This window comes from Lissotriton helveticus, chromosome 3_1 (assembly GCF_964261635.1).
Source record: "Lissotriton helveticus chromosome 3_1, aLisHel1.1, whole genome shotgun sequence".
Taxonomy (NCBI): Eukaryota; Metazoa; Chordata; class Amphibia; order Caudata; family Salamandridae; genus Lissotriton; species Lissotriton helveticus.
The window spans coordinates 1,267,742,458-1,267,755,965 of record NC_136061.1 but is presented as its reverse complement, the minus strand read 5'-3'; the positions used below and the strand labels follow the sequence as shown (position 1 = coordinate 1,267,755,965).

Here is a 13,508-nt window from a genome sequence, read left to right as displayed (position 1 = left end):
ATTATGCCCTCTCCCCACAGAAAGTTGTCATATAGGTGGTGTAATCACCCCAGTGGTAGGTAGCCCATAGCCTACTACTCTATACTCTCTTAAATTACCCTAAATTGAGTTTTTACGGGTCCCCCAACACCAGTGCTTCTTATTCGTCTACTTGGGAACCGAAGAATGACTAAGAAGAGCCAACTTTGTGAGAACAGAGGACCTACCCTGTACTTGGCACCAAACCCTGACTGGCTGCTGGTACCTCAACAGTCACAAAGATCATCTCGTCCAGAAGCAGAGCATCCACCCCAAACACTTGGAGGACTATCTAGTGCTTCAAAATGCACTTGGCATCTCCCTATTTCCCTTGGGGTGGAGGATCCATTCTCCTGCATCTGCAGACATTGACCACACTTGTCCAGTACACTGTTTTGCTGGTCATTGGGCCCACAGAGGGAACATCACACCAGGAAGAGGTTTTCATGGTTTCAAGAGGGTAGCCCCATCTCAACACCAAGTTTCGGTTCGCTAGACCCTCCAGAAACTCCACTGCACAGATAATCTGGGTACCGGAGCACTTGCAGCAACCAAGGCTTGTTGAGTGTCCGGCCCAGACACCACCACTGTCAAACCTGCACAACGAGGGACTTCAGGGCCAATGAGGCTCATACGCTGAGTGGGCCTGCTGTCTGTGTTCTTCCCCTCCACAGGTCAAGCTGAGAACACCTCAGCACCGAGCCTCCCAAGCCCAGGTGCACGATAACGGACTCCACGCCCTTGTTCTACAGACCCTCAGGAGCCGAGCACCCCTTTGGGTTCTGCTTGACTTGCCCCCAAATCCCCCCTTGCAGCCTTTGTTTTCAGGTGCCCAATGACTTCAACGGTGTAGCACTAGATGCTACAAACCCATCCAGCACCTCTGCACCCAGTCACGCCAGGGCAGGCAAACTAAAATTGCAGATGGTTCATTGGACCTTGGTCCTCTAGCACCTCAAGTTCCAAAGGGCACCCCCGAACTTTGACTACAAGTGTATGTTTGCAGTATACGTCTTTCATCCCATGGAATAACATTATTGCATTCGAGGCTCATACCTCAAAAACTGTTATTTGTGTATTTTACTGTTTTCTTGTAAAATCCATAACTCCAAAGTACTTACCTGATTCCATTGTTCTTGTGTCTAGAAATATATAAACATCTGTGTTCTTTTTATAAATTGGTCTTGGATGTCTTCTTCAGTGTGTGTACCATTTGTTGACTGTGTGTGCAACACATGCTTAACATCCCCTCCTCTAATAAGCCTACGCTGGTCGACCACACTCCTACAAATATAGCACCTGGGATTATTAAAGTGAGTCCCTGTAAACCAATACGGGTCGTCTGCACTTTTTGCATGGTCGGCCCTTACATCGGCCCACTACATAAAGAGCCAGCTTCCTACAATTGCTGATTAGTCCTTCCTGAGCACTGCCATTTGGTTAATGGTAGGGGAAACGGGGTGAGGGAGCAGATTCTGTTAGAGGTCTGGCTGGGTCTGCCCTGTTGTCTTTCCCTGAGTGCTACTTTAGGAAGGAGGATAAAGGCCAGGAACAGAGTTGTCACCCTCGATTGCAATCATGTTTTGGATATTTCAGCCTGAAGCCAGCATCCTCACTACCTGCTGTGAAAAATATCACCTTACACACAGCCAGTAGTGGCACGTGCAGGGAACCGCGTGTTGGGGGCAGGGTAGGGGTGGAAGTGACAAACGATAGAATAGGGAAAATAAAAAAAAGATATAAAAGCACTTAACTAGCACTCGCCGCATCACCAAATCAGCAATGCTGCGAGCACAAGGTGAGTATTTTTATGTATTTATTTTATTTCCCCTATTCCATTAAAGGTGTATCATGGCTCAACAAGCATTTACAATGCAACGGTTTCGCCTTTGGAAAAGTTTGAGCTATTGGCATTATGAATGACAAACGTTTTATTTATGTGTTAGTTTTGAAAACAGATAAATAAATGGCATTGTCATTTACAATGGCAATAGCTTAATCTCTCGCAAATGCGATTTGTATTGCAACTATTTCACTTATCATTTTGCACTACAATGAAAACTGGCTTGTGCATTTACTCCTGCAGAAGAGTATCAAGAGGAGAGGCCCTGTTGCAGACCCGTGGAGTTTCAAGTATCTGTTGTGCATCACCTCATAACAAACAGCATAATTGTAAACGGGACTGAGAAAACTTTTTTTTTTTTAAGAGGAGTGCCCCTCTAAAAGAAAGGCCCCGGTCTCTACTGCTTTCTTTTACAAGGACGCACTTGGTTGTTGTGAGGCGCAGGTTGAAAAGAGAAATTGCGTTGTCAGTCCTCGCCCTGGTCCAGTCAGCAGGGCCACATTGGTGCTGCCATACCCAACCTAGCGCTGCCAACTGCATGCCCAATGAACTCAGTGCAGCAACGTGTGCCCACCCTCATGCTAAAGCAAGCCACCCTGTCCTGAAGGCAGCAGCCCTGGTTCCGCCGCGGTGTCGCCGCCCTGGTCTCCCTGGTCCAGCGGGTGTCTTCCTGCTGCGCCCGCTCTCTTATCGACCAGTCAGTCACTTTCCCTCATCCGAAGCCCTGCTCCGTGCTGCACGTGTTCCTACGCATTGATGCTGCATCTTTGTTCTCACTCATAGGGTCCAAGAGAGCAGAGAAAGCTTCTGCAGGACCGGACCTGATAGTAGACATATCAAGGTTTGGGTCAGTTTACGCCTCTCCTCCCCCCATTTACTCCACAGGTTCAGATAAACAATAAAAGCTACTCACAGCCCTGAAGCACAACCGCACACAGGGGCGAGAGCACACACCCACGATCACACCTTAAAGGGAAATAGTGAGGTAGCATAAGAGTATTACAACTAGTAATGTAAATAAAACATTCTTTGGCCCAAGGTATACATCTCTTCGTAGCAGCCATGACTGTACCAACTGTGCACAGAGTGCCTCAGGTGGAGGGTGTTGGGGCTGCCCTCTGAAAGCAGAGCCATGGAAGCTTCGGGAACAGTCAGCATGATATCAGGCTCTATCAGGGCAGACACTAAAACATCAAATCCAAGGTCGGAGTGTAGCTGCAGCGAAGCAACACTGTGGTGTCCTGGCCCTGGACTCCATTAGTCTGCTCCACTGACCCTGCAGGTGAAGGGAGAGTGCAGAGTTAGGACTCAGGGCAGGTGACCCTGTCTGCAGACCACCCGTGCTGGCTTTTCCCCTCCAGGGTGCAGGCTAGGAGCACACGACACCCCGACCTCCTCAGCAGGGAGTGTTTATAGTGCCCTCGCCGCCTGCCAGTCGCCCTGGCACCCACCTGCTGCTGAAGTCCATGAGCCCTGAGCACGGTGCCAGGCACGGACTGATGCCCGGCTGCTGCCACAGCGGAGAGCTGGTTGGCCGCTCCGCCATATCTTCCTGCAATCCAGAGGTGGCTGGTGGCCCCTCGGTTGGTGCTACTCTGCAATCATGGCAAATGAAGCGCCGCTTTGGGGCACCAGGCACCATCTCCATTGCTGGCACTGTTCACCCATTCAAAAATACCGACGGATACCGCAGCACTGTCGTGGATTGGGACCGGCATAGTGACGTGCGCCTTGCCATGTTGCATGACGTCATTGTAACTCTATTGCAGAATGGTGGCGATAAGAGTGACAGGTTTGACAGCCCAGGTAGAATCACGCTCGGCTGTGGGCTCCATTAAACTTAATAAATGTAACATCTGGCATCATGGCATTTATTTCCCCTTCATAACACACCTCTGGGCAGATGTGCCCCAGTGGAGCATTTACCACCATCTTTACCCGAGTCCCAGCTTCTTGCCAGACGGCGGAGACCCACGGAGAAGGAGACCCGACACGAGGGAAGGAGGAGGCGCACGGGGATGCACGGGACAGAGGCGCAGGGGACATGGTGACTTCTACTACGGGGGGAGGGGCGGACACCGACAATGTGTCCCGACGCCCCTCTCCCCTTGCAGGCACTCACCGGGTCCGGCGGCTGCTGGACGAGAGCTCCCGCTCCTCGGGACTCTCCGGGGCCGCGGAGGGACGTTCTCTTTCCCCGGGGCTCCTCCTGTGCAAGCAGATCGACTCACCTGCACCTTGCGACGGCGGCACTTCTCCGGTCTCCCTTTTCGGCATGGGAGACCGGCAACATCGACGGCGGCAATCTCGCTGGCACTTCTCCGGTCTCCCTCTTTGGCATGGGAGACCGGCAACGTCCTCCGCATCTCCCGGGGCTCCCTCCAGGCCACGGGAGCCCCGCGGGCGCCGCCATACTTCTTGCCGTCTTCCTTCTTCCCCCGGGCTGCGGGGGGCGGGCACTTCCGACCGGCCGCGCTAGGATTGGCCGGCCGGCCGGTCACTTCCGGGTCGCCGCGGGCAGCGCGGCGGCCCGTCACTAGCTCAGGCAGGCGGGCGGCGAAGTTTCCCGAGGAGTGGGCTCCCTCGTGGACCAGCAGTGACGTCCACGCAGCTTCACCAATCAGGAGCAGGATAGTCACTGGTGCCGGCAATGCCGGACCAGATTCGGGGGCGTTCCCGGCTTTCGGCTGACGTCGCGTGACGTCGGCAAAAGCCAAAGAATCTCGGGAACGCCTCCGAATCTGGTCCGGCATTGACGGACAGGCCCCTCGTCCAATGGCTAGGCTCCATTTATGGAGCCAGCCAATGAATGACGAGGGCCGACCCAAAGCCACACTACAGTTCTCATTAGATTTCTCCTGCGCAAAAGCTGCTTGCGCAGCTTTTTGCAGTCGAAACCTAAAAAGGGACAAAGCGCCTTATGGGATATGCAGCCTCAGGTTTCCAAGCAGAAGCACTGCTCGCTCAAGCCTAATTGTGAGCTTGCACCAGTGCCTGGTTCTTTCCTATGATCTTTTCATTGCTAACTGATCTCCGTAGTCGATGTGAGATCTCTAAAACCTGGCTCGGATCTAGTAGTGTACATTGTAGACCCATGTAACAGAACCCCCAATACTGTTTGTAGTATTTGGCTTTGCTATGTTATTCAGGGACTTTCATTTTTACTATGACAAGCATTGGAACGTGAGCTATTGTGTCTCTTGGTTAACTGTTGAGTTCGAGTCTCTCTCCCCCCACTACCCCTTGAGAATCCTTTGACTACTCACCTTGCAACCCAGAGAGTCAATCGTAGAAGGGGTGTACTTGGTACAGTTTGCATGATCGTAGTAGGACAGACCCCAGGACACCAGTGGCAAACAACCCCAATCACCATGGTTGTGGCCCGGCAGCCCCTGCTTGTCCTATATTCCCACTGAATGGGCTCTGGTAGTGACAGGCCCTGCATCCCACACCAATAACATCATCTCAGGAGGACTAAAGGTGACCAGCTGTGTACTCTGGGATGACTGCCTCGGGTCCCTTGGGTCTCTCCCATGGGCTCGGCTGCTCTACAGGTGACAGAACATGTGCCCATGGACGACAGTCTCTGTAGCCTTTAGCAACGACAATAGCTCTGTAGGGCTATGATCTTCATAGCCCTGTGCCACTCTCGGGTGCTCAATGGGTGGTATCGGTGAAAGTTGCTTATGCTGATGTCAGTCTCTTCCGCCCTCTGTAGAAATTAGACTGTATCCCTCCTGTGCCCTTCTCTGAGCCCTGCCTTTCCTCTGAGTGGCAGGCTCTGTCTTCTAGTGCCAACACCGGAGTACAGACAGACATTGGGAAATAAGCTCTTGGCACTGTGCCATGCCCAGTGATTATTCAGTCTTCCCCACTCTGTCTCCTAGCGCACAAGAAAATCACGCTTACTGCAGCGTTAATGTTGCAAATGACTAATAACAGCAAAAAGCTTGAAATGTGGGCGATAACAGGAGAAAGGAGTGCCCCGGAGAGCCGAGTGATGAAAGATAACATTCGATGTTTCTTATTTGAAAGTTTATTCATCTTTATGTACATAATGAATTTTAAAAAACACAGTCAGGAAGGGGTCGTCTCAGGAGGTGAGGAAGACCTCGATCTTTCTGTACTGTCACTCGACCATCTGCACTCGTCTCTACCCACCCGGGTGCTCCCTATATCGCTACAATTTGCAGACACTGCCACTCTCCCATGCACTCCAGCCACTCTTCCTGTTCCATCCACTGCCACTCTCTCACATGCACTCCAGTCACTCTTCCAGTTCCATCTACTGCCACTCTCCCATTCTCACTCTGTACCACTCTCACATACACTCCAGTCACTCTTCCAGTTCCATCCACTGCCACTCTCCTGCACTCACCCTGTGCCACTCTCTCACATGCCCTCCAGCCATTCTTCCAGTTCAATCCACTGTCATTCTCTCACATGCACCCACACATTATCTTCCATGCACCACTGCTATTTTCTGTCTCCTTATACTCTAAAATATATACCCACTATCATTCTCCCACATGTTCCCAGCCACTCTCCCACATACACCCAGTCACTCTTATATGCTCCCAAAATATTCACCCACTGCCACTCCACTTCTGCGGAGCTACACACACTCGCCGAGTCACTTCCACTCAACAAAAGCATCTCTAATGCACCTTCACACCAAGTATGCCTCACTCTTGCTGGGTATGATTCTCAACCCTCACAATTACCCAGTATGGCTGACTGAAGCCATAGCATGGTCACTGACACTTGCACCGTTTTTCAAACCAACTTCTGTTTACAGTAAGAATGCTTCACTTACATTCTCAATCTCCATCACATTCAGTATTTTGGTCCTCACACTTGCCTTTTAAGTTATGCTCACTATGGTGATCACTCATACTTGCACTCTCCCTCCTTTGTGTTGGCACACGCACCCCACTACACTCACTCACTCTGGCTTTCCCCTCCTCAGGTGAACTCAACCCTAATTTTAGCTAGCTCCCACTAACCATGGTTCTCACCCTCACTCACTTTGGTGCTTGGTCACACTCAGTATGGTTTTCAGCATCATCCCTCACTTACTATGACACCTAGTCAAAATGGCATTCCTCATACTCCTAGGGCTAGCATACATTCATTATGGTGTTCGCTTGCACTCACTACAGTGCATACCCATACATATCACGAGTCCCAGTCACACTCGCTCAAGTATTCGCTTAGACTCTCTATGGTGCGTGCTCACACTCATTAAGAGTTTTTTCACATTTACAATGGTGCACACCCACAGAGTTGCTGCGCCGCACCACAAGAGGTGCAGCGCAGCAGCCAGGGCACCTGACTCTGGACCACAGGGGCTCATGGTTGGATCCTCGGCATTGGCGGCGGGTTAGCCCAGCACCATGTGACTCTGGGCAATAACTCGCTTAATCTTCCCGACAGCCCCCAACACCTTAACACCCTCGGGCAATTGTTCGCGCTTTACAAATACTGGATTTCATTTCATTTCACACTCCTTACAAGTCTTTCTCACACTTGCTATGGCTCGCACCCCAGTGGCTCAAATCTGTGAGGTGGCCCCAGTGGGGGATGGGGCTATTTATAAATAATGTACACAATAAAAGGACAGTTAAGTATAATGTAAAATACATGAGGTTACAGTGCAATCATAGAAGTGCACATCTGATTTCAACTAACCTGCAGGAGGGCGGGGGAGCAGGCTGGGGAGTCCAGATGGCTGCACCATTAGTGCTGCCTCCAAAGCAAAAAGGGCGCTACCCAGAAAAGAGGAATGTCCCCATCTTTCCCAGGTTAGTAAGGTAAGTTCACCTGTCCTCCCGCAGCACTCAGTGTGTGGCATAGAGAGTGGGGAGGATAGGAAGAGGGGGCCTAGCCTAAAGTTCGGACCACTCGAATTATACAATTCTGCGTCCGTATCGTTTTTCGCAGTTATGACTTTGCTGCATTTGCCATATAATCTATCTCCTGCTGCATAAATTGCATATCTTAACAAGAAAAAATGTTTTTAGCTCAAACCGATCGAAATTTGCAATAAATGAAGTTGGCTTGCCACCTTTCAGTAGCTTACAAGTGTATTTGAGCATTAAAGTGCTACAAATGAGGTGAACCCTTTTCTAAAACAGTGGCAACAGGTGAAACTGACAAAATAATAAGGTAATACTGTCACTAAATGTGCTTTATTACTCCGAAAAATCTACAATTTCTTGCCACATGATTTCCGCAACTCTGCTACATAATTTACCCTCTCCTGCCACAAAATTCCAGTGGCCCTGCCTAAAAGAAGAGCGGCCAAGCTTATGACAGCTGTGGGTTTATGAACTGAGGTCCCACTCCCATCTTCTTAAAATGACGTGAGGGCACGTAAAACTGTACTGAGGCTGGCTGCCAACCGTACTAATATTCATGGCATCGAGTCAATAGGGGCCTACGTCACACCTCTCAACCTTCTAGGTCTCCAATGAGGGGAGCTGGAGAGTAAACGGATTGAAAGCAATGGGCATAAAAGATGCTATGGAGTGTGCAGAAGGTTTTCATGGCTGGTGATGCAATTATAGTCTGTGGGATGAATTCTTCTTGTTGGAGGGAGGGTGGAGATGAGATCAAGGAGCGGGAGACCAACCAAAAGAGGGGGACATGAAAGGTATGGTCTCCATTGCGCACCTGATAGGCAGGTGAGGCAGGCCCGCGCCAGGACCGGCTCACCCTTGTGAAAATATAGAAACAACAGGTTTTATGGGAGGAAAGCACGAGCGGGACAGGGCCAGGAGGTGTGGTGAGACCTTTAGGAAAGAAATAGGACTCCAGGAAAAGCCCTGCAGGATCCCGACACTTTGGACATCTGTGCCAATATATTTTTCCTACAAGAAAGACTCTCCCACCCCCCAACCTTCAGGCCAACCACAACTATTGTGTCAAAGTAGAAACCTTTTCCGGGTGTGCCCCCCTCCCCTAACATTTAGAGATTAATACATTAGAAAAAGAGGGTCGGGTTTTTGTGCTAATCCCGTTGTGGGGTCTGAAAGGCTGTGACTGACTGCATGAAACAGCCCCCAACACTGTCCGGACCTACACAGCATACAACCGAGGAAGGATTGTTGAGGTTTTCAAACACTCGGATCCATAGCTGCAGCCAGATACCAACACAGGGACAGGTTCAGCCCTCGTGACTGTGGTCGCGTGGACGTGGTCTCCCGCGCCCTCCTTCTGGCATGAGGAACAGACCCCCGCCTGCAGTCACGTGGGCTACCCACAGTCCTCTGCTCCCTGCTCTCTCTCAGCCCTCGCCCCGGGCGCTCGCAGCTATCGTATCCCCTTCACTCCAGCACTCTGGGAGCCTAGAGGGGGCGTCGGAGCAGCGGCCTGGAAATATGGCTTCTCTCAACATTTCCCTGCCAACATCTGGAAGAGGTTTGGGGTGGAGGCCTCGCCGAGGTGTGAGGCCACCCATATATTACAAAAACGGAATTAGGAAAAACAAAAAAGAGGAGAGGGTGGGCACAGGCCGGAGTTTGGAGGTGGGGGCGGAGGGGGTGATGGCACAGGTGCCAGTAATGCGGACCATAGGTTTGAAATGTGATTATGTGCGGGGAACAGGCAGACGTACACTGTGGCGTGAGGGACGGACAGGCATTGGGCATGCACAATGGGGCTGGGTGGGTTCCAGGCTCGGGCAATGCTTACAGCAAGGTTACAGAGTGAATTTAAAGTAACATAGCCTGTAGAAGCGGAATTGAAATTTACTCCAGTTTTTTCCGACTGAATATCCTGCCATCGGATTATGATGGGGTTTGAGAAGGATTAATGTTTATTTAAAAAAAAAAAAAAATATCTAGGCTTTTTGATAACCGGTATCGGGGCTCCATGGTACTCATTTCAACAAACCCTAAAATGACGACTCTGCTCTGCCAGGATTTCAACTTGTGACTTCTAGGTTACAGACACACCATTTGAGCACGTGCCGTAAACCACTGCGCTATCTTTGCAACTTAACCTTTGGGTGCAACCTCACTTTTTAACATTTAACCCGTTATCTAGAAGCATCATTTCAATACGAGAAACCCAATGAAGACCAGCGACTTTAATGGTCAATGTAGGTTGTGCAAAAATCGAAATCTGTCTCAAGATCGGGGGAGAAGGGGCTGTTAGCCAAAGAGCCCATGTCCTCTTAACGCCTATATCAGCAAAGACAAAGCAATTCATTACCACCTTCCAAACCGAAGTGACGCCGTCTGTTGATTGATTTAAGAAACAATTCTAGAACCACACTCACGCTAAAAATCGGGTGTTCCTCTGTGAAAAATTAAATACCCACAAATTCTGCCTGTGCCTTGATTTTGGGGTGAAATCTCTCAAAGACAGGGAGCAGCAGGTGTGAGGGACTGTTGTTTAAAAGGTTGTGAGGAATGTTCTAGCCTGCTTTTTCACTGGATAGTTTATCCATTATCATCTCGCTATAACACTAACATCGTTTGGCATTACAAATTGGAGGTAGAGGGGAGGAAGAGAGACAGGAGAGGGTAGAAGGGAGAAAGGGGCAGGGCAAGTTGCAGGTTGCTTCCCTGGTTGCCGATCCAGTTAATGGAAGGCTCCGTTTAAATGCATTCCAAAGAGAAGTTCCTTATATATGTCATAAATTAGTAGCGGTTTTCCTTGCTGAGGCAAACTGCCCAAACTCCTGTTGCATTTTGCTGGGAGGCCTCAGGGTCCGTCCACCAAGCAATGTTTTTCTTTAAAGTACTAAAAATAAAAGTAGAGCACACTGAAGAATCCTGAGGGGCTTCTGGTCTGATTTGCAGGATATCCTCTTGGGGACTCCAGAGGAGTTTGTGGCCCACATCACAGATCCTCCCCCGGCTGGTACTGGGGCTCTGTGGCTGTGAAGTAGTCCTCCAGGAAGGACTGGAGGTATTCAAAGGTGTGCCGCTCCTCGGGGTCTTTCCGCCAGCACTGGACCATCAGCTCGTGCAGCGAGGAGGGGCAGCCGCTGGGGCACGGCATGCGGTACCCTCGCTCCACCTGCTCCAACACCTCACGGTTGTTCATCCCTGAAAAAGTTGAGAAAAAAAACATGAGCGACAGGAGTTATGAGCAGCTCGACCGTGCCTCACCCAACCCACCTATAACAACCCCCTTTCTGAAGAGTCCTCTCACTTCTCAGGCAGAGGTGCCCTGGCCAGAGTCAATCACTGCAGGCAAGTTGCTAGAGGAGATGTACATGATGTTTTGAGTTGTGCTGAGAGGTAGGTGATAGGATAAAAACTAAAAGGCAGTGAGTGCTGGTTGGTTCTGTGGTGACCCGGTCTCTTTAGCTTTAAGGGTGTCAATGAAGCCACATCTTGGTTGACCGAGTCGTTAATACACTGGGTAGGCTCCAAGCACTCTGCAGCCAAAGCAAAGTTTCCCTCTCCTTTTAGGTTTAAAAAGTGGTTTGCTATTTCACTAGTGATTGGAATGGGTGTTTTTATTTATTTCCTAAATGACAAAAAAGTACAGCCTTTTTACAAAGGATTAGGAACCAGCAATTTTAGGGTACACATTGACGTGGCAGTGAAATATTCTAAAAACAGTACGTTAATTCTAAGCCTGGACCTACAATGTAAAATAAAATTTATGTATGAAATCACAGTGCAGGATCAACAGAGTTTCAGAGTCATTGGGCTGACTGCCAGTTTTGTTTTTTATAAATGTTCATTTCAAAGTTAAGTTTCCTAATTTGAATGATCTATCGGTAGCAAGTTAATTTATCTGTGACACCAATTACATGCTGTCGGGTGAATTCCCAATATTTGGTCATGGATCGGAATTCTGACAGTAGTGATGACAGTACCATCTCGGTTTCACCCCTCACATATTTCACCAGGAAACCTTTACATGAAAATCTGAAAAAATCTCAAATAATTTGAAACGGGCAGTGATCTGCGCAGCAACCTCTGATTCAGCACATTATACCTCATTCTAGCGAACTAAATGTGGTATGGGATGTATTTACCGCACAACTAATACGCCACCCTTAGATTCGTATAGGTCTTTATCGGGTGTGGTAAATATCACAGCTGTTCTGCTCTACTTGTGATGGGCTACATAGGTTATTTTTTTTCGTCTCTTGCATTTAATTAATAATTTTTGTGACTAATTTTGATGTGCTTTCTTCTTGCTGTTAGAGCTGCTTATCAGTGCTTCTTAGACCCTTTCTTTCTGTCCTGAGTTTTCATTAGCCTATGTCGGGAATTTTATATATATTTTTTTAAGAGACTTATCATGAGGTGGCTTGGAAAGGAGAGGAGCTTTGTTCGGAGGGAACAAAATGTATCGGATAATTCAAAGGTCCCATCATTTCCATTGCCAACAAGTAAATGCATGCCAGTAAAAAATCCTCTCTCAAAAATCATGCGCACAGTGGTACTATACAATGTAATGCAAAACAGGGTTCACAAGTGCAGGTTCTGTAGCAAAGAGGCAAGTCATCTCATTACTGATAGGTTTTCCTTTGGGAAATAAAGCCTAGTTTATAGACTGTCCTCTGCGCTACACTTCAAATCAATCTCTTTTGAGAGACAACATTGTCCCTCCTCTTTGCATCTTACAGGAAGAGAGCTGGGCTAACAATGGTCCCTCTTACCCACCCCCATACCAGGGCAATGAAACCGTCCCATTTCTTTCTTGTGGAGTCTCACCTGGGTAAGAGATTCAGACTACCAGTTTTTCCATTGGCTGCTTTTCCCTGCAGCAATAAAGTGTCAATCAGATGTCTACTGATGGTTTGTAACATATTCCAGGCTCCTCATCTGTAGATGCCTCCCCTGAGATCCACACCTGGGGGTCTCTCCAGCCCGAGCTGTCCGCGGGTGATATTTACAACAGTGACACTAGTGCCCAGACTCTCTCCCTTGATAATGAAGCTGCGCTCTCTAATTGCCTTCCTTTATTGCTCTTACTTGGATAGGACACTAGGTAGACATCTGAAGGACCTATCCTAAGAATTTTCTATTTATTTTCCCTGCCTGGGCTAGGTTCCCCTCATGCACTTTAGCACTCCTTTGATGGTTCTTATCCGGTTAAGGCACACATCTCCGTCATGTCCTTCCGTTGATGTGGTTTGCCTCTTTGGACCCCAGCTGCCCACATAGATTTCCCATTATGATCCTTACCTGGATAAGGCACCCGTCCCTTTGTGACTAGCTCTGTAAGAAGAATGCCGAAAGACCACACATCCGACTTGATGGTGAATTTTCCATAGAGCGCTGCCTCTGGAGCAGTCCATTTAATGGGAAATTTAGCACCTGAAAGGCAAAGACAGCAAGAGCCTTGGTTACCGTTAGCGTGCACACTGACTACTCCCAGGCAAGTTCAGCACAGTCCTTGGCCGTGTGAGTGTACGGTACCACCAGGATGCCACATAAATAACTGCTTCAAAGTCTCTGCAGCTGCCCTCAAGGCAGTCATGGAGACTCACACCTTCATGAGTATGGACAAGGCGCCACTGGGAGGACTGAAGGAGGGGGAGGTAAGGCAGTCCATGCATAAGGTAGCGCAGGGACCAGGGTAAATATTTGGCGAAGAGTAAGATAGCCTAGTAGGTAGTAAAAACGCCAACCCACTGAGATGCATACTGGCATCTAGAATTTCTTCTGTT

At 49.1% G+C, this 13,508-nt stretch overlaps 1 protein-coding gene across 10 annotated transcripts in view; it reads right to left on the bottom strand.

Annotated features, from left to right (window-relative positions):
* Positions 1–5,881: 5,881 nt before the first annotated feature.
* The window catches only part of FGR (FGR proto-oncogene, Src family tyrosine kinase), a 324,122-nt gene continuing 316,495 nt past the window's right edge, over positions 5,882–13,508 (bottom strand). For all 10 annotated transcript variants that reach the window (XM_078681925.1, XM_078681920.1, XM_078681926.1 and 7 more), the window contains 2 exons: positions 13,024–13,155; positions 5,882–10,920 (listed from right to left, as the gene is read on the bottom strand). In XM_078681925.1, the coding sequence (XP_078538051.1) occupies positions 10,712–10,920; positions 13,024–13,155 (341 nt within the window). In that variant the 3' untranslated portion in view covers positions 5,882–10,711. The remainder of the gene's footprint in view (positions 10,921–13,023; positions 13,156–13,508) is intronic.